Source organism: Aquarana catesbeiana, linkage group LG01 (assembly GCF_042186555.1).
Source record: "Aquarana catesbeiana isolate 2022-GZ linkage group LG01, ASM4218655v1, whole genome shotgun sequence".
Lineage (NCBI taxonomy): Eukaryota > Metazoa > Chordata > Amphibia > Anura > Ranidae > Aquarana > Aquarana catesbeiana.
In genome coordinates this window covers 888,440,140-888,465,245 of record NC_133324.1, presented here as the reverse complement: position 1 = coordinate 888,465,245, position 25,106 = coordinate 888,440,140, and the positions used below count along the sequence as shown (strand labels likewise).

The window sequence follows — 25,106 nt, the reverse complement described above, 5'->3', positions numbered from 1 at the left end:
GCAGTTGCAAAGCGTCAAAAGTGATCATTTTTCATTTTAGCCTTGTAAAAAAAGGAAAAAAAACAAAAAACACACAAGGGTGTTTGAGAAGTGTTGCCTGCTTGTATAACACATATCTCCCAACTGTCCCTGATTTCAGGGGACTGTCCCTGACAAAGTCCCTCTGTCCCTCTTTCCTCCTCCATTTGTCCCTCATTTTGGTCTGATCTATATAGTTGTATATAAAATGCACTATGTATCTATCAAAAAGTGTTTGCCGGTGTTAATCCTTTCATCCAATTTCTAAATTGCTGCATTAGTAAATTCCAGAAGTTAGTATAAAGAAATAGTAGTGGTAAAAAAAACACTTGTGGGTTTAACTAATCATATTTTTTTTGTTTTTTTTAGAATTCTCCTGTAAGGGGGCGTGGCAGGGGGTGTGTCCTATGCCTACATACTTTTGCTAATAGGTGTTCCTCATTCCCATCTCACAAATGTTGGGAGGCATGTAACACATCCTAAATGCTCATTAACGCTACAGGTGTGTTAAAGCGGAGTTCCAATAAACAATAAAAAAAATTTAAAAGTAAAAGTACTAACAATAATTTACAAAGCCATCCACAACTCTGTCCCAGCTACATCACTAACCTAGTCCCAAAATACCAACCAGGCCGCTCTCTTCGGTCCTCCCAAGACCTCCTGCTCTCTAGCTCCCTTGTCACCTCATCCCAGGGTCGCCTCCAGGATTTCTCCAGAGCTTCTCCCATCCTTTGGAACTCCCTACCTCATTCTGTCCGACTGTCCCTTAATCTATCCATCGTCAGATGATTCCTGAAAACCCTTCTCTGTAATGTCTGCCTTCATTTTGTTAAGTGCTGCGCAAACCGTTGGCGCTATATAAATCCTGTATAATAATGATAATAATAGGAGTTTTTTTTTTTTTCCGGGTGCTTGTTTTAGTGTATGTGATTATATTTTCTTTCTTTATATGTTGGGCGTATTTTGGCTATTATGCTGTTTATGTAGCATGGTCCCCTTGAGGACTGCTTTGATTTATCTGCTCATCTGCATCACCATGACCCTGTGAACCTTACAACCCACCTGACACTCTGGGTTCTGACATCTTTTCACAAGCTCAATATATGTATGGTATCTCAGCTTTTACTGAAGTAGCAAAGTAGTATTAGTTAGTAAAGGAGGGCAATAGCTCAACCGAGTTCTGAATAACACCACAGACTCAGAGGAATTTCCCCAAAGCTTAGGCTCGGTTCACACTGGGGCGACTTGGGATCCGACTTGTACGCCCTCAAGTCGCCCCAAGTCGCCCCAGAAATAGTTTGAATGGGAGTGAACGCTAGCGTCTTAATAGACGCTACTGAAGTCGCTCCGACTTCAGAGCGTACTCCCTGTACTACTTTGATCCGACTTGGTAGGCGACCTGTACCATAGAAATCAATGGAAGTCGCCTCCAAGTCGGATCTCTCTGTAAAGTCAAGCGACTTTGCAGGGAAAACCCCTCCCTCCCAGAGAGCTGATTGCCCCGTGATTGGCCACAGGCGAAGTCGCCTGTCATGGAGGCGACTTCAAGTCGCCTCGTAATTTGCCGAAGTCGCGCTGAAGTCGCGCTAAAGTCGCGCTGAAGCCGCGTTGAAGTCGCGGTACAAAGTCGCGCTAAAGTCGTGTTGCCCATGTGTGAACCGACCCTTAGGAACAGTTTAAGAGCAGGAAGATACAATTTACATATACTGTATCTACAATGGCATACCACCTGTAATGTGCCCTTGCTTCAGTTGTCCTGTGCCGTTACCGGTGGCTCCCGTGTGACTCCCGTGGGAGTGACGTCATTGCGGCTCCAGCCAATCACAGCGCTGGAGCTGCGATACCCGGAAGTACCCTCCAGAGAGAGATGTTGGCCGCTGGAGCGGTGAATGAGGACTGCTGCGGGGGGGCTTCGATCTCAGGTAAGTAATTCATAATGAGCTAGTATGCTATGCATACTAGCTTGTTATGCTTTTGTCTTGCAGGTGTTTTTTTTTTTTTGGTTTTTTTTTTAGGAAATTTTTAAAAAGGGTTTACAACCACTTTAAAGGGACACTATAGATGATGAATGACGTGGAAGGCACATAATATTACACTTATAGTCCACCATCGCTACATCTGTATGTAAACAATATATAAATGCATTTATTTGCTGCGTTTCTAAAAAAAAAAAAAAAAAAAATTATAAATATGTTATGCATTGTTTTTATTTTTTTACCGGGTGCTTGTTTTAGTGTGTGTGTGTGTGATTATAGATGTTTTCTTTGTTTGGATGTATTTGGAATATTATGATGTTTGTGTTGTTTGTTTGTAAACAATATATAAAGGCATTTGTTATTTGCCACATTTGTAAAAAAAAAAATACACACACACTACAATATATATTATTATTTTTATGTATAAATACAGCAAAATAACAAATGCATGTGTGTGTATGTATGTATATATATGTATATATATATATATATATATATATATATATATATATATATATATATATATATATATATATATATATATGTGTGTGTGTATATGTATATATGTATGTATATATATATATATATATATATATATATATATATATATAATATATATATATATTGCAAAAAAAAAAAAAAGTGAAACAAATGAGTGGCAGCGGTTGCAGGGTGACATCCAAGGACTGTCCTGGACTGGCAGTGTGAATGCACCATTGACAAATGTGGGAAGGTGAAGCTGAGTGTAGAGAGAAGAAGGTTCATTCTGCTTCTGGGAGGGCTGTGAGCCTTGTCCCCGCCTCACTATAGGCAGCACTGAGAGCAAAACAGGAAGGAAGGAGCCCAGAGAGGAGAGAGCAGAGCACACTCACACTGTGCACCCAATGCAAGGGGCTGCCTGCTGCTGTACACTGTACAATGTGCTGGAGATGAGGCTGCCCATACACAGGATCTATGCAAGCAGAGGGCAGGTGCTGCTGGCTGTCAAGGAAGCATAAAGAGGATCAGCTGGGGTGGGGGGTGTGCAGCCAGAGATGTGTGATTCCCACTGCACTGATTCATGATCATGGAGATTGAGAACATTGTGGCCAACACAGTGTTGTTGAAAGCCAGAGAAGGTAAGAGGGATAGTGGGTGGGGAGCAGAGGCTGGATCATGCACACATAGTGGGAGGCTGGAGCCTGGTTGTATGATTGAGAGGCATGCATGGTATGTGCATAGGGGATGTGGGGATTTTTTTGTTCTTTCTTCTGAATGTTATCATTGCAGCTTGTTGTATAGAAGAAACACCAACAGGGGATCTAAACTGATCAGATCACTCCTGTGCAGGCCAGCTCATCAATAACCCCTGTGCTGTCACACAACATATGAGGGCAATGCAGGGAGCAGTCTGGTCTATAGGAAATCTGCTGGCTGCTGCAGAACCTCCATTATGCATGTTCTGGATTTGCATATCATAACAGCGTTTTGCAGTATGCATTGCATTGGTTACAACCAGCAACTAGTGACTTGTTAAGTAGGATGGATTTATTAAAGTGCAGACCTACTATTGTGTGTGTGTGTGTGTGTGTTGGGGGGGTTCTCTTGTACAGATTGTTGGGGGTGTATGCTGCACGCTACATGGCTGCCAACATTTCCAAATAGTTTTTCTTTGTTGCAAAGTTCTGCAGAATTCTGCATGGCTGCTGTGGAATGATTATTTAACTGAAACATAAAAATTGACATTAATTTCTATCTTGGAGGAAAGATGGTGTGATCATTGAATGTCTGGGTGGACTTGGACGTGTCAAAGTGTTTTATGTTTATTACATTATATTCAGCTTAAAACATAATAGCATTATGTTGCCTCTTTTTAGCAAAAATACTGTTGGGAAAAAAAGTGTGAGTATGTGTGTAAAATATATATATATATATATATATATATATATATATATATATATGTATATATGTGTGTGTGTGTGAGAGAGAGAGATTATTATATTTTATTACATTTTTTTTTTTCTCAAAATTATAATCCTAATTATAGTATTTATAACTTTTTCAGCTACTGTCTGCTTGTACTATTTCCTAAAGTTCCTGCTGTGCTTGTTAGGAAATACGCAGATTCTTCTTGCCATTAATGAACTGTAGACTAATGGAATGCTGTGTCTATATTTACCTTCCGCTGTTACCTGTTTAATAAACGTAGACAGCACATTTATCAACAATCAAATGGACACATCAATGCATCCCGTCATAAGAGAAACATAGAGGCTGCATTTGCTGAATTCTCTGGTTGAAAATGCTTGAAGACTGGCTGTCATGCTGACTCGCTGGTTTCAGTACCTTCAGGCAAGTGTGTCAATAAGACCTTCTTTTTTTTTTTTTGTTTTTGTTTTTCAAAACTTTGAAGTGGAGTTACTAAGTCTGACAAAGTTTACACAATAAATCAAGTGAAGATTCACTTTAATTATCCTATGAAGTGAAAAGAAAATGGCTGTTTACTTATTTCTTCTGCACATGATTAGATAATTGAGGTGAATAGTCACCTAATTTGTTGTGTGAACGTTCCCAAATCTTTTGGTAAATCTGAATCTTTATCTGCTTACTTCCAGCGTATTGGTGCTTGTGGGTCTTGCATATTAGACAGGCAAGCTTAGCATATTCAGGAGGTCAACAATGGCAGCCCCCATCTCTTATGACAAGTTTACTTCAAACCCGTCCAAAGCCTGTACCAGCAGATAAGCATTGCTAGACAATAAGAACCGTTAATGTCACTTCTTGTTTTGCAACTCTGCTTTCTATTTGTCAGGAAAATGAAGTTACACTATATGTGGAGCTCCTTCAGTCCTGCTGTATATCGGTACTGCTCTGTATGAGCTTATTGAGTAATGGCATTTAAAGTGCAAACAGCAACCTGCTGTTAAGTAGAAATTGCCATTTAGTGGATTAGACCCAAGCTTATTATCATATTTCTCAGCAAAGCGGAGTAACGCTTTTAAGCCCCCGTTCACGTTGAACACGGCTTTGAGATCGTGCAACTTCATCAGAAATTGCATGATTTCAGTGCGACTTGAAAGACGCGTGTGGCTTCATGCACAGATGTCTATTGAAGTCGCACCCGAAATTGCCCAAAGTAATGCAGAAACCATTTTTGCAATTCGGTGCGGCGCCGCAAAGTCGGCATTGCGCCGATTGGAACGGTGCCATTGCCGGCAATAGGGTGCGACTTGTCATGCAATTTCACCTGTCAAATCTCATGAAAAATTGTTCCAATGTGAACGAGGGCTGTGGAGTTACTTTAGTCCTGTTGCACTTTAGTCCTATTGCACTTTGGTATTAATCTATATAGGCTTACTGAGTAATAAAGTTTATATGTGCAAACAGCTATTTACTGCAACCAAGAATTTCCACTTGGCAGATTGAACCACGGCTTATTATCATATTTGTCAGGAAAGTGGAGTAACACTTTAAGTGGAGCTACTTCAGCCTTACTGCACTTCGGTACTAATCAGGCTTATTGAGTAATGATGCTTAAAGAGCAAACGTTTTGCATAAAGTGACTTACTGCCTTACTTACCAGTAATCATTGCCTGTTAGTGGACTGGACTCCAGTTTAGTATCATATTTGTCAGGAAACTGGAGTTGCACTTTAGGTGGAGCTAGTTTAGTCCTATTGCATATCAGTACTAAATCTGAGGCTTAGATCTGAAATGAGGGGAAGCTCTGCTGATTTTATCAACCAATCATGTGCAAGCTAAAATGCTATTTTTTTTATTTTCCTTGCATGTCCCCCTCGGATCTACAGCGACTGCAATTCCAAGTGCACTTGCAGTGAAATTTCAAGTACACTTTGCACTTGTCATTTGCACTTGTAGTGCAAAGTGGATTTGCCTTTGGTAAATAACCCCCACTGGGCCTAAAGAGGCCTACTGCAACCAGCAAATTGCCAGTTACTGATTCCTATGAACTTTTTCAGTAATGGCGTTCAAAGTGCAACCACTGTTAGTGACCTACGGGACCAGGAATTGTCTGTGTAGTTGGCAGATTTTATAACCGTTTAGTATCATATTTGTCAGGAAAATGAAGTTACGCTTTTAGGCTAGGTTCACACTGCTGCCATCCAATTTTGATTCGATTTTTCAGTGCGATGATGTGGTTTGCATATTTTATGGGGTCAAAATCCCACTGGAATTGCACCATAGTACAGGAAACTTTTCCAAAATCGCGCTGTGCTGAGTTGGATTGATGTGAACATACACGCTTGAAAACTATGTGATTTCCATTACAATGCGATTCTGAAATCGCACTAGTGTGAAGGAGCCTTAATCCTGTTTCACACGGGCTTCAGCTTGTATAAGAGCAGTGTGAACAGCAAGCTTTGACAAAGCATTAGCAGAGCTTTCAGCAAGTGTTGAAGCTTTTAATGTACCATTCAGCTCCAGTTTGTAAATGTTGAACAAGGATCCTAATGGGAGTGCTGACTGCTACTTTAAACAAGCTGAAAGCAGGCTTTCAACAAGTTTCAAGAAATGCTGAAGCCTGCTAACAGCTTATTTAAAGTGGCAATCAGCACTTCCATTAGGATCTGTATTCAATATTTACAAACTGGAGCTGAATAGTACTTTAAAACTTCAAAAAAACTTGCTGAAAGCTCTGCAAATGATTTGTCAAAGCTTTCTAATCTCACTGCTCTTATACAAGTTGAAGCCTGTGTGAAACAAGCCTTTGTATTGCTTCTTCAGTCCTGCTGATTGATAGTCATCCATATGGTCTTATTGAGTAATGATGTTTAAAATGAGAACACTGTGCCTAAAACAACTACTGTAACCGGGAATTGCCCGTTGGTGGCCTGAACCACAGCTTTAGTATCCTATTTGTCATGAAAATGAAGTTACACTTTAGGTGGTGCTAGTTTTGCTGCACGCCAGTACTGATCTATATGGACTTATTGACCACTTGTCTACAGGGCACTTACACCCCCTTCCTGCCGAGGCCATTTTTGAGCTTTCAGCGCTGTCGCACTTTGACAATTGCGTGGTCATGCTACACAAATAGATACAAAATCCTCACATAAATAGAGCTTTCTTTTGGTGGTATTTAATCACTGCTGGGTTTTTCTATTTACTAAAAAAAAAAGACCAAAAAATGTGGAATTTTTTTTTTTTTTTTTTTTTAACTTAGTTTCTGTCAGTAAATTTTTGTAATTAAGTAATTTTTTTTTCTCCTTCACTGATGGGCACTGATGAGGCACTAATATGTTGCACTTATGGGCGCTGATAGGTGGCACAGATGGGCGGTACTGATGGGCATTGATGGGTGGCACTGGGCGGGACTGATAGCCAGCACGGACTGGCATCACTAATGGGCACTGATTGGTGGCACTTGTGGGCACTGATTTGTGGCACTGGTGTGGCTATTGTAATCAGGGCACTGATTAGTGCCCTGATTGCATGTGTAGATGTCTCCTGTGAGGAGATGCTGTTGATCAGCTCTCCTCGCCACACACTCTGTCGTGTTTACATGTGACCGGCTGTGATTGGACACAGCCAATCACATGGTTAAAGAGCCGCAGGCTCTTTACAGAGATTAGGGTCGCGCCGTGTCCTAGCAACGTGACGCGGCCGCAATCGCCACGAGCCCGTTCTGGGACGCCACAACGAGAGCCGCACCGTCCCGCCGTCATTTGACAGTGTGCAGGTGGCAACTAGTTAATTAAAAATTCTTTGAATGGTGCCTGTGTTCAGCAGCCGATCTCCGGTGTTCAGAATGCATCAGGCTGTCCGCTCAGTATGGGACCCATAAGCAAATGGAGATCCAATGAGTAGCGGTGTGATTTCCAGCTTCCGGGGGGCATAGGCCCCCAGGTACGGTATATATGCATAGTTACATTGGTCTAAGCTAGTCCACTGCAACTATGTTTAACATACCGATGCCGGAAATTCTTCTTTAAAGTGCAAACCCTGTGCCAAAAAAAAAATGACCTACTGCGACCAGTAAATTACCAGTTAACATATCTGAGTACAGCTTTCACACACGACTTCAATAAACAGAAGAGTCTCTTCATATGTATTACATAAAGATATACAAAAAAAGTCATATGACTGAATAATGTATACCAATGGAGATTTTAGTCTTTAGACTCAAAAAGGAGCACAGGAAATAACAATGTTCGCATATACACAGTATGTGTAAAAATTGACAAATAACAGTAGATTTGTAAAAGAGACAAAACGAAGGGGTAAATCCAAGTGCAGATGCGCACCATACTGATCAACAAAAGGAAAATGTAAATGTTCAGCCTGAAGTCTAATATACTTGATATGCATATGATAGGGAGAGGTGGGTTCTAAATATAGGGTACCAAAGGGTGATGCTTTTGATGAAGGCCTAAGGCCGAAATGCGTCAACATTTTTGGATTATGTTATTGCTGTAATGCTCAAATATTTTCTATGTAGAAGCTGTTAAGTTGCCGGCCTGTACTTTCCATGCATCTTTTGTGAGCTTCAGATTACCCCGTATTGTCGCCGTAAGGTGTTCCATTTGTCCTAATTTTTGCAATGGAATTCAACAGCTTGGACTGGGAAGAGATCTCGGATTTCCTTCAGTAACGTGGAATAAGTCACCTGGCGTAAATTTATCATATTTAAAGCAGGGTTTCTCAACCAGGGTTCCATGAAACCCTAGGGTTCCTCCAGAGGTTGCTGGGGGTTCATTGAGCTACTTCTGCCTCTCAAATAAGTTCCCACTGACACCATTGATCTTTTTAGCTTTCTGTAAGAAGATAATTCTTAACCACAAGTGTAAGGAGAATTCTTACTGACATCACACTAATTTCTCATGAGCTGTAGACATAGTCATTTTTAGCAGGGGTTCCCTGAGACCAGAAAGTTATTTCAAAGGTTCTTCTGTGTGGAAAAGGTTGAGAGAAATTGATTTAGAGATACCTAGGTAAGACAAGTCTAGGCGTTAACAGAGCAGGTCTAAAGGTAAACATCTAATGCCTCGTTTCCACTGAGCGGTTCGGTTCGGTACGGTACGCTATTTTGGGTGTTTCCATTATGAAAGCGGCCCATACAACCGAACCGTTCCATTCAGGGTCCTGCTTCAGATGTGGGGCCATAGAAAATGGAACGGTTCGGTTAGGGCGGAGCTACGATACATTCCACTGATTGGCTGACAGAAAACCCTCTGCTGTGCTATGCTGAGGCATTTTTTCTAAACCCTGTATGGCCCCTTGTGGTCCCACTTGAAGTGGAAATGCTCACCAGAATAGACCAGACCATTCTAGGCCATTCAAACTGTACCGACCCGAACCGATCCGCTCAGTGGAAACAAGGCATAAAAGCTGTTCAAGGAGCTGTATAAGTGGCCTTTTGATATGGCGAACACCTGGAAAAACTGAGAGGTGGACCTGATCAGACCCTCCAGTCTCCCTCTATGGAGCGGTGGGTGTCAATGAACATGTGTCCGTTGACATCCGATTCAATCCTGTCCGCTAAAAACAGATGGATGGGAATCTGTTCCCAATCTGTCTGGCAGATCAGATCGGATGGCAGTTGGGTGTAAACGGACAGGTGGTCCATTTCCATATGACCACCCATAGAGGAGAGTGGGTTTTGTCTGCTCTGCACTAAAGGATCAGAGGACAGATTCCACCCACTGAGCAGGCAGACTCAAACAGAGCCTGTCCCGTGTGTAAGGGGCCTAACGGAGCTCCACTAGAGCTGAATGTTAGAGCATTGCCAGAACATCTGATATAACATAGATTTAAAGGCTGTATTCCAAATTTTGTCCCACACTGGCTATGGGGGGACATCGGAGAATGTGTTCTCACTTATCCATATACAGCTGGCTATTTCCCACTGAGGGGTATCGTCTAACAATATTTTATAGATCGAGGAAATGAAATGCAATTGGAATGGACCTTGGGCACAAATATGTTCAAATTTTGTGGGGCAATCTAGTGCTAGAGAAGATTGCAAGGTGGAAAAGAAGTTCGGAGGAAAAAAAATTAAAAAGGCCGTCTAGGTATACAGGTCTTCTGTGTCCGCAGCTCATCAAAACAACGACATTTGGGGGTCATTGGGTTTACTAAATGGCGAATTTGGAATATGTTGCATTTGTGTATAGAGAGACTTTCTGGTATTTTGGGACTATACAGCATGTTGGTTAAGAAAGCATATCAATGATGATGTATTGTATGTGGATAGATGGGGTATATATCATATGTACATGGATAGATGTATACATCATACGTATGTGGATAGATGTTTTATACATCATATGTATGTGGATAGGCAGGGTGTATAATGTAAGTACAAGAATATATATATATATATATATATATATATATATATTTTTTTTTTAACTGTCTGGTTCCTTGTCCTGCTTCTCCTTTGCCCAATCTGAGCTCTGCTGTATAGTGACTGCATAAAGCTGATACAAGGTCAGATTCAGGTACTTGTACTGCTTGTGTTTAAACAATACATATAATGATGTATCAATGATTTGCGATGCACTCATCTGTTTCTTTTATCTATTGGAGTTCAGCTTTTAAAAAAAAAAAAAAAAGAGGATTTATTTTTTTAGAACATGATTGGGTTCTCAAAGTAAATTCAGGTGCAACCTATTTACAGATTTTTTTCCTTCTGGGAAGTGAACATTCACTTATCTGAGTGAACAGCTTCTACTTCTTTAGCACATTGACCCCTATGGGACTGAGATTTTGTCTTAGCTGTTGAGTGGAGAGAGTGATTGATTGTACCCGAGCTAATAGGAAGAGAATCTACAAATGTGTATATGTACTGCAATAATGGAAATATAGGGGGACTAATGATCAATGTTTTCACCTAATATTCACCCATATTTCTAATTGGAAGTAGATGTGAAATTTTGGGTGAAAACACTGATAACGTTACACCAAAAATGACAATAGCCCACAATGTATGCTTCCATGAAATACATTATAATATTACCGAATAATAAAAGTGGCAGAATACTTTTTAAGGCCTCATGATGGGGATTCTGATGTAAAGGCGATTTTATTGATGGTGATCCAGATTTAAAAGAGAATCTAATTGGGAGACACGGGATTTTTTTTTTTTTTTTTTTTTTAATTGGTCCTCTACTTAGAAATGTTTGGAGACTCCTGCCCTACACCTAAACCTAAACAGCCATTTAACCCTTGCATTGAGGGAGCAGTCCCATTGCAATGAAAGCGTTTTGGAGATGAGCTTTAAAAAGTAACTCCACTTTTGTTTGAGAAAAAAAACATTCCCCTCTGGATGATATATGTACATTGCAGTAATATTAACATTATTTGTATTTATTTATTTTTACAAATGCCTACCTATTCTGAAGAAATAGCTGTTTGTCAAGGTGAATCTGTATGGGAGTGATTATATAATTTTCAATCAGCTGCTGCACCTGCAGGGCACTGATGAGGAAAGTTGCAGGGTCTGCATCCCTTTAGCTGTGATTTTCTAACTGGGAGAATCTCGTCAAAAATTACATTTTGGATGCAGGGGATGCTAAAAATCTGACTTGTATCTTAATATTGTCTACATTTCTGGGGTGTTTTGTACACCATCTGTGTACAGAAGGCCTCCAGGTTGCCATATTGCATTTTACAGAAAATTACAGAGCTGCAGATTGAAGGGGAAAGGTATTTTATAATAACATTCAATTACAATATGACTTGAAATTTATATATGCTATATTTATTATTATTTATTTTTAATTTGCTATTTTTTTCCCTCCCATGAAAGTGGAATTGCCCTTTTAAGATTTAGGGATGGAGAAAACTTGGGAGTACATATATCCCTGAATGAGCAAAGGGACCAATTTCTCTTTATGCGGCTAAAAATTGTTTGCAATAACACTGCCACAGGTGGACAAAGGATATCATTTAGGTTTTGTATAAATATTTCAATGCAGTGGTGCTGAAAATTTGGATGAAAGCCACAACTTTAAACACATGACCTTTTAAAAGATGATAGGATTTAGCACCTTGATACCATAGTATGACTCAACTTCCCCTGAGGTTCAAGGTGAAAGGTTATTTTAAGGGCCATTAAGTTACTATTACTATTATTTTTTTTTTTTTTGATAAGTGGCTAACACGTGCCAAAAGATTGTGGGCTGAAATTTCTGGTGTCTCAAAGCCTGTGCCAAAAACAACCTATTACAGAAACCGAAAGCTAAAGTACCGTGCATGCAAGATCTTTAGGCTGAGGTTTATTCATCCATGACTGTGCTTTAGTTAACGTATATACGGTCGAGTATAAGCCGAGTTTTTCAGCACTTTTTTTTTTTTTTTGTGCTGAAAGTGCCCCCTCGGCTTATACTCGAGTCACCGCCATCTCTGCATATCTGATCAGCCCGTGTCATGCAGTCAGACGGCGCCATCCAGTGTACAAAAGCTGCACCTCCTCCTCTTCCTCGTCCATGATAGGGGAACACTCAGTTTCCCAGTCAGTGTTCAGTGTTCCGCCTATCACGACATCCTCTCGTCCTCATCCCACGGACGAGAGGATGTCCGTGATAGGCGGAACACTGACTGTTAAGCCTATCATAGATGAGGACAAGGAGAAGGCACGCCTTTTGTACACTGGATGGCCGCCGTCTGACTGCATGACACGGGCTGATCAGGTAGACAGATCGGCACAGGGAGGCAATCAGCACAGCGAAGCAATGGACACGGGGCGGGCAATGGACACGGGGCGGGCAATGGACACGGGGCGGGCAATGGGCACAGAAGGCATGGGCACAGAAGGCATGGACACAGAAGGCATGAACACGGGGAAGGCATGGAATGGACACAGGGGGGCATGCAATGGACACAGGGAGGCATGCAGTTGCAGATGGGCATTGTTGACCCTCTTTTTCCACTTACAGTAGCTGCTGCATTTCTCACCCTCGGCTTATACTCGGGTCAACAAGTTTTCCCAGTTTTTTTGTGGTAAAAGTAGGTGCCTCGACTTATACTCGAGTATATACGGTAAGTCATGCCAGAGCGAAGCTACGGGCAAGGACTGGCTGCAGAGCATACCTGCTGTACCAATCAGACGGAAAGTGTCAGAACTGGATCTGGATTCCACACCCTGTGATCTTGTAGTATGGTAATGCTCCCGGGTACAATGAATCAAAGAGGCATTTATATTTTCCTCATTTTAAAAGAGTCTTTTAAATAGACCCAATCCATCAAGATGGCAACATCACTGTTTATGGAGTATAAAAAAGGCCTTGCTGTTCAAATGGATGCCCTCGTTGACCCCCGGCACTGGTATATTTGAAGTATATATTATCTAGCGACTAGACGCTAAACGCAACCTAGGACCAAAAAAAAATTTTAAAACCTGGTTGAAATATCTTATAGAGCTTACAATCAACCAATTAAAGTGACCATTTTTGATACACTATATGGTACAATATGGCCAAATTACACTGTGGATGGTTTGGATGTGCTCTAACCATCACCTTAAAAGAGTACTGGCTGACTCGGACCCTGATGTATGTACATGAAGTTGTAATTGTTGCTGTAACCTTCAAGTTAGTTAACATACTATGGGGGAGATTTACTAAAATTGCAGCACTCAGAATCTGGTGCAGCGGTACATAGTAGTCAAGCGGCTTCTAACTTCAGCTTGTTCAATTAAAGGAGCTGTAAAAGCTGAAGGTCTTATCCATCCGGGACTCTCCTCCTGATTGGCTGAGACACAGCAGGGGCACCATTAGCTCCCACAGCTGTCAAAGTCAGTTAGCCAATCAGAAGGGAGGGGGGGCGGGAAACCGTCTCTAAATGGACACACAGAGCTGTGACTCGGCTCAGGTGCCCCCATAGCAAGCTGCTTGTGGTGGGGGAACTTAACAGGAGGGAGGAACAAGGAGCAGCAAAGAGGGACCCGAGCAGAGGAGGATCCGGGCTGCTCTATGCAAAACCACTGTAAAGAGGAGGTAAGTATAACATGTTTTTGTTTTAAAAAAAAAAAACAACAAAAAAATAAATAAAAAGACTTTACAATCACTTTAACCACCTCCATACAGGGCACTTTCACCCCCTTCCTGCCCAAGCCATTTTTCAGCTTTGAGCGCTGTCACAATTTGAATGACAATTGCGCGGTCATGCTACATTGTAACCAAATGAGATTATCATTTTTTTTCCCCCCACAAATAGAGCTTTCTTTTGGTGGTATCTGATCATCTCTGCCGATTTTTATTTCCTGCGCTATAAACAAAAGAAGAGTGACAAGCTTGAAAAGAACATAATATTTTTTACTTTTTGCTATAATAAATATCCACTTTTTTTTTTTTTTTTTTCAAAACAAATTTTTTCCTCAGTTTAAGCCAATATGTATTCTTCTACATATTTTTGGTAAAAAAAATTGCAATAAGCGTATATTGATTGGTTTGCGCAAAAGTTATAGCGTCTACAAAATAGGAGATAGATTTATAGCTTTTTTGTTTTTATAGTGACTGCGATATTGCGGCGGACATATCTGACACTTTTGACACATTTTTGGGACCATTCACATTTATATAGCGATCCGTGCTATAAAAATGCATTGATTACTGTATAAATGTGGCTGGCAGGGAAGGGGGTGATCGAGGGGTTAATTATGTTTCCTAGGGAGTGATTCTAACTGTAGCGGGTGGGGTCTCACAAGGGGAGGAGACCGATTGGTGTTCCTCTGTACTGGGAACACACGATCGGTCTCCTCTCACCTGACAGGAAGTGGATCTGTGTGTTTATACACACAGATCCACGATCCTGCTCTGTTACCGGACAATCGCAGGTGCCCGGCGGACATCTCGGCCGCCGGGCATGCGCATTGGGTCCCCAGTGACGCGGCGGGCGAGCGCACCCTGGTGGGCCGGGAAGGCGAGGACGTCATATGGTGCCCGCCCAGAACGAGAGCCGCGCTGCCTAGCCGCCATATGACTGCTGGCAAGCGGTTAGGGTTTGACAATAAAACCTGCAAGTAGATTGGTTTCTATGCACAGCTGTACCAGATTTTGCATACTATCAACCCCTATGTATAGCTGGTGTTGTTTTTTATGCCCTTTTTTCTTATTTTTAGTGTTCTCTAAATTAGGGGAAAAAAAGTTCTGCTAGTTGGTTCCACTCTGGAATTTTATACTGCATAGGAATGGCTCTTGCATGTCCAAATTGTGGGATATTCATGTATGTGCTTCCCATCTATCTGTAAACACCCGCTATGCCGGCCCCGGGCCCACAGAAAAGACAGTGTAGCCGGGGATACACGGATTCAGCAGCACCTTCTCATCCCTTTACAAGTGATTGAGTGGCTCTATAGCCAACTTGATCACTTATACGTGAAAGTATACTGTATCACCGAATCAAAAGGGCGGTACCAGGATCGCGGCCGATGCTGTGATCTTGTTATAACGACTTAAAAGAGAAGTAAAGGATTTTTATTTTTAGAATTATATTTAAAGTGGTTGTAAATCCTTACAACACATTTTTCTCCCTTCGCCTTTCAGGACAGCACCTTGGAGAGAGCGTAGCTCCACCTCTTAGACAGGAAACACTGCGTGACAACGCCCCTTTAAAAAGCAGCTGCTTCCACCATGCCATCAGTTTTAGTGTTTCCTCCGCCATGGTGGAAGCACTGCTTGGGGAACCAGAGGGGCTGCGCTCTCTCCAAGGAGAGGGTTTTGGCAGGACCTCCACGTTTGGGTACTCAGACCAACCCAGCTCCTTCCCTTACGTGAGGAGGGTGCTCCGGTGTCCCTTCCTTCTCCGGCTCACAGGAGTAATGGTCTGCCGGAAGTTTTCCACCCGGGGTGTTCGGGGGGCCGCGGTTGTGCTCAGTAAGAGCGTCCATGCCAGGCCTCTGCATGGCGGCGCCGAATCCCGGACAGCAGGTGATGTCAGTTCCGGTGGGCGGATACTTCCGGCGGGGCGTAGCAGCGATTGGTTCCTGCTGCTGGAACGCAGGAGGAAGGGGCGGGTCCTCTGGCCGGGACTTCCTTTTGTTTGGCACATGGAGCCTAGTACACAGTGCAGCAGCTGCGGATTGCACTATGGAGACAGCGGAATCGTCAGCAGCAATGGCGGATGCAGGCGCCCAGGTTCCCGGCCAGGCCCAGGTAGGAGAGGTGCGGTGGCACCTCTTTCCTTTTATATCACTGGGTGTTTTATCTTTGATGTGGTTATTCAAAACCTGCTGCTGTCTGCTATGGGGTAACAGTTTCCATTAGCAGTTCAGCAAAGGAGTGAGACTCTGGGCACTTAGGGTGTTGGCTGGAGGTACTACTTTTCTCTGAAGCCTTAGTTCTAAAGGACCTGGGTTTTTTCTTGTTTCTCTGTTTCAGAAAGCTACTGCCAAATCAGAGAGAACAGGGAGAAAGTGCCCCTCATGCAAAAATCCTTTAAGGGACTCTTGGCCCAAACCACTGTGCAGATCCTGCATTGTGGATTTAGTAAAAGAAGAATCCTCACAAGAGTGCAAAGAGCTCTTATCTTCTGTGAGGAAGGAGTTAGCAGAGGCCCTAGGGACAGTGCGTTCCCTTGTAAAGCACGGCCAGAGTTCCAGCCAAGAGCAGAGTTCTCACTCCAGTTTCCCTCAGTCCACTTCCAGACAGGTGGAAAGTGAGTCGGGGGAGGAAAGGGAAAGCATTCCACCCTCAACCATTGATTCTGAGGAGGAGGAGGTGGAAGAAGAGTCAAGATCATCTAGATATAAGCTGTCACTTGAGGAGGTGGATGAATTACTCAAGGCAATTTATACTACCCTGGAGATCCAGGAAGAAAAGGCTCAGCTGTCTGTGCATGATAAGATGTACCTGGGGCTGGAGGAAATTAAACACAGGGTGTTCCCTGTGCATAAAGTGTTAACAGACACTATTAAAAAGGAATGGAAGAACCCAGAGAGAGGACAGTTTTTTTCTAAAACCCTCAAAAGGAGGTTTCCTTTTGAGGAGAATGAGGAACTATTGTGGAATAAAAAACCAAAAATAGACGCTGCCTTTTCTCAAGTATCTAGGAAGACTGATTTAGCTTTTGAGGACATGGGTATTCTCAAAGATGCTATGGATAAGAGGGCAGATGGGCTACTGAAGAAAGCCTGGGACTCATCTCTAGCTAATCTTAAGCCAGCAATGGCGGCTACGGTTGTGGCTAGGAATCTGGAGTGCTGGTTAGAGCAACTTAAAAATCATGTTGTGGCAGGTACCTCCAGAAAGGACTTATTGGAGTCCTTCCCTACCCTGCTTAAGGCAGTAAAATATATGGCAGATGCCTCTGCAGAATCTATCAGAATGTCAGCCAGGTCCTCTGCGCTTGTTAATTCAGCAAGAAGAGCACTCTGGCTAAAGACCTGGTCAGGGGATTCAGCTTCTTCTAAAGTAAAACTGTGCGGAATTCCCTTTTCAGGAGACCTGATGTTTGGGCCAGAACTAGAGGCTGTCCTTGACAGGACAGCAGACAAGAAGAAAGCTTTCCCACAGAAGAAGAAAACGGTACAGCAGAGGAAAAATTTTCGTCCTTTTCGACAAACCGATAAGGAAAAGGACCACACACAGAAGAGACCCTGGTCTTGTCAGAGAGGAAGAGGTAGAGGTGGGGTACTCTTTAGAACCCCAGAACAAACCCCTAAAAAACAATGACCATCTAGTAGGGGGGAGACTACAGGACTTCTTACCAATCTGGGAAAAAACAACAAAGAGTCCTTTTGTTCTGGGGTTAATCAAAAAGGGTTATCAATTGGAATTCTCACAAAACCCCCCAAGTCGGTTTTACATCACAAACCTGCCAAAGGATCGGGAAAAGGCTCTGGCCATGAAGTCTCTGTTACAGGAACTGATGCAACAGAAGGTCATTTCCCAGGTTCCGAAAGATCAAGAGGGGAAGGGGTTTTACTCCCACATTTTTATGGTCAAAAAGCCATCAGGAAAGTTCCGCCTGATTCTCAATTTAAAGGTTCTAAATCGATCCATAAAATACAAAAAATTCAGGATGGATACGATTTTCTCAGTAAGGAATTTGCTAACCCCCAAATGTCATATGGCTTCCATCGATTTGAGAGATGCCTATCTCCATATACCAATAGCGCCCCCATCACAAAGGTTCCTGCGTCTTGCAGTCAATCTGGGGGGAGGGGAGATTTGGCACCTGCAGTTTCGGGCTCTGCCTTTCGGTCTTTCCTCTTCTCCCAGGGTATTCACAAAAGTGATGGCGGAATCTTTGGAGCCCCTGAGACTGAAGGGGATTTCAATAGTACCCTATTTGGACGATCTGCTACTGTTTGCAGACTCAAGGGGTCAAGTAGAGGTCAACCTACAGACAGTTCAAACACATTTAAGAGGTTTGGGATGGCTTCTCAATCTTCAGAAGTCAAACTTAATTCCATCTCAAAGGGTAAGGTTTCTGGGGTACGAAATAGACTCGATAGAACAGAAAATTTTTCTACCCCAGGAGAAAATAGAGAAGATGCAGTTGACCCTGATAACACTTCAATCCAACGCAGAGATCTCTGTAAGACAAGCCATGTCTGCTCTGGGTCTGTTGACAGCAGCAATTCCTTCGGTACAGTGGGCCAGGTTGCATTCCCGTCCTCTGCAATCGGATATCCTGATGAATTGGTCATACCAGGAACCTCTGGAGAAGAAATTCAACTTGGGGGCAAGAGCAAAAAGGTCTCTCTGGTGGTGGAGGAACCTAGGAAACGTTTCAAAAGGGCTTCCTTGGGTCTTTCCGGTAACCAGAAGGCTGACTACAGATGCCAGCGCCTGGGGATGGGGAGCTCACCTGGAAGAAAAAACGGTTCAGGGAGTTTGGACCAAACCAGAAGCAAGAAGATCTTCAAATTGGAGAGAGTTAAAGGCTGTTCACTTAAGCCTCCTCTCCCTCCAGGAATTTCTAGTGAATCAACATGTCCAAATATTGTCAGACAATATGACGACAGTATTATATTTAACAAAGCAAGGGGGCACAAAAAGCAAAACCCTAATGGGTCTAGTGCATCAGATCCTAAGATGGGCAGAGAACAATGTGGCCTCTCTATCAGCAGTCCATCTAAAGGGGACGGAAAACACCTTAGCAGATCTCCTCAGCAGGAAAGAAATAAGGGAAGCAGAGTGGTCTCTCAATCAGGAATTATTCGAAAAGATTTCCAAGAGTTGGGGTCATCCCCAAGTGGACCTCTTTGCAAAAGAGGAAAATGCAAAAATACCAGTCTTCTTCTCTCTTCAGAGACAGGATCAAGCTCTCGGAGTAGATGCGTTAGCTCACAAATGGGACTTCCATCTGTCCTACGCTTTTCCCCCGTTCCAACTGATACCAAAGGTGTTAGCCAAATTCAGATTGGAGTCCACGGAGCTAATATTAATAGCTCCTTATTGGCCAAAAAGACCCTGGTTTTCAACCTTGATGAACCTCTCAGTGAAACCTGCTTGGAGATTACCAATCAGGACAGACCTGTTGAGTCAGGGCCGAATTCTCCATCCAGATCCAGCTTACCTCAAACTAACAGCTTGGTTTCTGAAGAACAAATCTTAAGACGGAAGGGTTTATCAGAGAGGCTTATTTCTACCCTTCTTGCAAGTAGAAAAAAAGTGACGAGAGACATTTACTTTAAAGTCTGGAAGATCTATAATTCTTGGTGTTCCAGTAAAAACTTTGATTTTCGTACCACATTTTCAGTTTTGGAATTTCTTCAAGAGGGATTGGAGAAGGGGTTAGCAGCAAGTACGCTCAAGACGCAGGTAGCTGCTTTATCAGTTTTTTTGGAAAGAACCCTGTCAGGGGAACCTTTAATAATCAGATTTTTTAGGGCAATGGCAAAAGTAAAGCCTAGACCTGTTGTTAGTTTTCCCAAATGGGATTTATCTTTAGTTCTTCAGGGTCTAACTATGGCACCGTTTGAACCCATAGAAGAAGCATCATTACGTTTCTTGACGTTAAAGACTATTTTATTGGTAGCAGTAACTTCCGCACGTAGAATTAGTGAGTTACAAGCCCTTTCAATTAAAGAGCCCTTCATGAGATGTCTACAGGATAGGGTAGTCTTAAGGACGGATCCAGCATTTCTACCAAAGGTGGCTTCAGTTTTTCACCGTACACAGGAAATCATTCTCCCTACTTTTTGTCCTTTACCTTCGGGAGCAGGAGAAGAAGCTTTCCATACCCTTGATGTCAGGAGGTGCCTGCTTAAATATCTGGAAAGAACAAAGGAAATCAGAAAGTCATCCTCACTCTTTGTTTTAATGGAAGGTACTCACAAAGGAGGTAAAGCTTCCAAAAGCACCCTTGGAAGATGGTTAAAGCAGGCCATCAAAGAGGCATACATATCTTTGGGTCTGGAACCTCCGGAAGGGGTATTACCTCATTCTACTCGAGCAGTGGCGGCATCATGGGCAGAAAGGGCTGGGGCATCTCCTGAGCAAATCTGCAAGGCTGCCACATGGTCCAGTTTTTCGACCTTCATAAGGCACTACCGCTTGGATCTACTATCAGCCTCGGACCAATCATTTGGTAGGAAGGTTTTGCAGGCAGTAGTCCCACCCTGAAGTAAGTTTCTCGGTTATCCTCTCCAAGGTGCTGTCCTGAAAGGCGAAGGGAGAAAACCTTAGTTAGACTTACCGGTGACGGTATTTCTACGAGCCTTTCAGGACAGCAGCCTACTTCCCTCCCTTGGTTATCATATGTAACGTATAATTATAGGACCTGGTAATTGTCTGATTATATTTTCCAGCATGTCGGAGGATTTCTCGGTAACAACTGATGGCATGGTGGAAGCAGCTGCTTTTTAAAGGGGCGTTGTCACGCAGTGTTTCCTGTCTAAGAGGTGGAGCTACGCTCTCTCCAAGGTGCTGTCCTGAAAGGCTCGTAGAAATACCGTCACCGGTAAGTCTAACTAAGGTTTTTTGCTACAGGTAAGCCTACAATAAGGTTTACCTGTAGCTACCCCGGATATCTCCTAAATTTGAACGGTTTAGGAGATATCCCCTGTATTTGCATGTGTCGACATCATCGGCACATGCGCACTGAAGCAACGGCACGTGCGTGGCCTTGCTTCAGTTAGACTGTGCCGTTACCGGTGGCTCTCGCGCGCATGCGCGGGAGTGATGTCATCGTGGCTCCGGCCAAGTACAGCGATGGAGCCGCGATACCCGGAAGTAACTTTGGGGAGAAATGTCACTGGCCAGAGTGGTGAACGAGGACCGCTGCGGGGGCTTCAATCTAAGCTAAGTAATACATAATGAGCTAGTATGCTGAGCTAGTATGCATATTATGCCTTTGTCTTGCAGGGTTTTTTTTTTTTTTGGGTTTACAACCACTTTAACTCGTGGATGCAAGATCGGTCAGATGCTGCATTTGTAAAGAAAACATCATTACCATTCTGAAGCTTCCCTCCAACCACTTTGCATATTCTATCTATACTGTGATTCTGTACTTGCCAAATGTGCTGCAGAAATCTCCCTCCACCAAGTCTGGCTGCATCCATTTTAACTGTGGGTAGCCAAAGCTGCTGCCTGTTCACTTCCTGGATTTACACAGACACACAGTCACGCCTCCAGCTCTGCAGCTCTCTTTGGCCCTCTTATGACTCCCCCCTCCTGGCAAACTCTCACGAGAGTGAGAGCGAGCTGTGCATGTCATAAGCCTAGGCTTTTTACCAGACAAACAGGAAGTGGGCTGTATAAGGTATTTAATGGCAGAAAAAAATGATTTAGTATCCTAAGTTAAAACAACCAGGGCAGGACATTTAATAGTCTGCTAAGTTGAAAAAATGACTGAAGTTCCCCTTTAAGTTGTTAGTGTCTCTAAACCAAAAGCAAAATTTTAACACATTGCAGCTTTTCTATTGTCAGGATTTTTCCCTTTTTATTTTTACCTGTTGATCCTGACAGTAACATATTTCCTGTTGTAAGGTGTCATTCTCTGTACACCACCCAGCTCCTCATCTCTGTGACATAAGGAGGTATTTTGTAGTCCAAAGGAATAACTGATAACATTGTTTAGAGTTTCCAGTTCGGTGCACAGAAGTGCCTAGGACACTAGATTTTTGGCAGAGTCAACAGCGTATACAATTTCAGAAAGCGTACTTGACCTGAAAAAAAGAATACTAATGCAGCCACTGCATCTAAACACTAGTATGCTGAAATATGACATTTTTAGATGTGCTTTAATGCACAAAATAAGGTAACTTGCTGCAACGGGCCACAGAGGATTGTAGAGATTCTCTGTCTCTTGAGCACACACCACGCAATTTCAAAACGACACATTTTGGAAGATGGTAATCGACCCGCATTACATTTTGAATTGTGCTATACAGAGAATGCCCAGAACATTTACACCCTGAAAAATATATGCCCATGAAAACGAGGAGGATTAGCAGTGCTTTGAATGATGTCCTTCGTTTGTTTAACCATTTTCAATAACTAAAGAAATGACCTCATGGAACAGCGGAAGTTACAGCATGTAAACATATTTTAAGTACATTTTTTTTTTTTTTTTTTTTTTTGGCATTTGGATAGCAAAAAACTATTCACAAACATTATCACACAGGATATCACTGGCTGCAGTTTGGTGATCATTTGTGAGTTTTCTATTTGGGAGAGCAGGAAAAGGAGCCATTGTACGTTGCTGATCAGTTTTTAAAGTGACACTAAACGATCTACTTATTCTCTAAAAATAATCCATACACATCCATGATCCAATTACCCGTAATCTTTTTTTCATTAAATAGTTTTTCTGCCTCCTTGTAAAGCCTCATACACACGATCGGACTTTGTACAAACTTTCCTGTGGATTTTTGTACAAAGGGCGTTGGCCGTAAACTAATTCAGCATACACACGGCAGGACTTTTTCGGCAACAAACACGAACGTAGTGACGTTTCAACGTACTGACGACACTTCAAAAAGAGGACGTTCAATTCTCCGCGCCACCCTTTGGTCAACTTCTGTATTGTTGTCTTATCGTTTGCATTGGTTCTGAGCATGCGTGTTTGTAGTTTGTACAAAAGTCCGATGGTTTTGTGTACACACGATCGGACTTTGCTCCATTGGACTTTTGTTGCCAGAAAGTTTGTCCATTCGCACAGCCAACAAAAGTCCGATGAAAAGCGAAAAAGTTTGTCCGATGGAGCGTACACACAGTCGGATGTTGCCTTAAAACAGCTAATTTGCATGTTTGTTGTCAAAAAGTCCGATCGTGTGTACGGGCCTTAACATTCTCTGTAAGCTCCCAAACCTCTCCCCAACCCCCCCCCCCACTTTGTTTATTTGGAACGAGCATTTTTCCATTAGTTGCAGTTGTATGCACTACTCCTATGCACACTTCAAATCCTTTACTCTATAGTCCACCTGGGGGGCCAGAGAGAGAGGGTGGCTTTGCTCCTACAATCAGTGAGACCATGGAGCCTCCCTCTAACAAGAAGACCGATTCCAGCAGAAACATTTTTTATTTTATTTTGAGGAGGCTGAGAAAGAAGAATTAGAATTTTTAAATGCATACTTTACATTTTATTTATGATTATTATTCATAATTGATAAAAAAAAAATATTGGATGTTTATTATCATTATTTAGTATTATAAGACATTATTTTTTTTAAATACTGTACTTTTAATAGATTTTGTTGTATGTTTTTTTTTTTTTTTTTTTGTGTTACTTTTTAATGCGAAAATAAGAATTTGCCGGTCCATTTCATGCGGAAATATCATGATTCCTCACCCAAGTTAGATTTGTGCTTTTGAATTAAACATTTGAGAGGAATTAAAGTTCAAATAACGAGTCTTCAGGAACTAAAACTAAAGTCTTTAAGAGTTTCTCAGGGTGGAGGGCTTCAAGGATACGGTGCTAACCGCTAAGCCACATTTGTACTTGTGTGGGGCTTAGAACTTATGGCCATATAAAAAAAAAAAACATTTTGCACATTTTTAAAGCACACTGACCTCTCCACTAATTCCAGGCAGACTGTGGGCTTTCCCTCCTGCTTACATATGTTGTGCTTAGTGGGTTTTGCTATGCAGTGGTGGCTAGTGTGCTTACAACTTCAGTAATACCTAAAATTTGTTGACAGCCTGTTAGCAGCTTGTTTAACCACTTCAGCGCTCGTACCTGTACACCCCTCATGCACCAGAGCAATTTTTACATTTCTACTACGGGTCTGTTTATTAGGTGATAACAGTGGCATTACTCTAGATAAATAAATGCATACATAATTTTTTTGGGGGAAAAAATAGGCCCTCCATTTTTTTCAATATTATTTAGCAAAAACAGTTTTTTTATGGAACCTATAAACAAAAAGATATAAATGAAAAATGAGCAGTACTGTTTAAAAAAAAAAAAAAAAAAAAAGAGTTGTATCTTAGAATTTCTTGTATTTATTTTTGTGAAAAGTATACATTTTATTGTATAATTTGTCCTTTTTAAAATTACCAGATGTATCTGGTACAAAGTATGGCAAAATAATTTGCATATCTGTGTGTGTGTGTGTGTGTGTATATGTATGTGTTTTTTTTTTTTTTTTTTGTTTTTTTGTAATGCCACACTGAAAAATAGAATGGACCAAGTAGTATGAAAAAAATTAAAAATCTGTAGAAAAATAATAGCTAGGCAGAGAAGGATAAGAAGGCATTGATTATAGCTGATTTTAAGGTTGAGCTCCAGGATAAGCAAATATGGTCGACATACTAGAGGCGTGTGCAATCTTACTTGACTCTTGGTGTGCTTTATGTCTTTCTTCCAGATCCGTGTAGTAATCCAGTGTGAAACTTTGCCTCTGTGCAGAGCTTCCTGTAATAAAGACCGCTCACTGCTGCTCTGTCTTCATGCCCAGCGCTCTCTCTCGCTTTTGTGAGTTTGCCAGGAAGGGAGGGAGGGAATGAGTCATAAGAGGGCCAATGAGAGCTGCAGGGCTTCAGAGCTGGAGGCGTGTCTCTGTGTCTTTGTAAATCCAGGAAGTGAACAGGCAGCAGCTTCAGCTGCCCACAGTTAAAATGGTTGCAGCCAGACTCAGTGGAGGGAGATTTGTGCAGCATATTTGGCAAGTACAGAATCGCAATATATATAAAATAATATGCTGAGTGGTTGGAGGGAAGCTTCAGAATGGCAAAGATGTTTTTATTACAAATTATGTGAGCAGATTGCATTTCCTCTT

General features: G+C 42.1%; 1 protein-coding gene across 1 annotated transcript in view; it reads left to right on the top strand.

Annotated features, from left to right (window-relative positions):
* The first annotated feature begins 2,787 nt into the window (after positions 1 to 2,787).
* The window catches only part of GRK4 (G protein-coupled receptor kinase 4), a 341,746-nt gene continuing 319,427 nt past the window's right edge, over positions 2,788 to 25,106 (top strand). Inside the window, exon 1 of the mRNA XM_073610875.1 lies at positions 2,788 to 3,112. Within this exon, the coding sequence (XP_073466976.1) occupies positions 3,055 to 3,112 (58 nt within the window). The 5' untranslated portion in view covers positions 2,788 to 3,054. The remainder of the gene's footprint in view (positions 3,113 to 25,106) is intronic.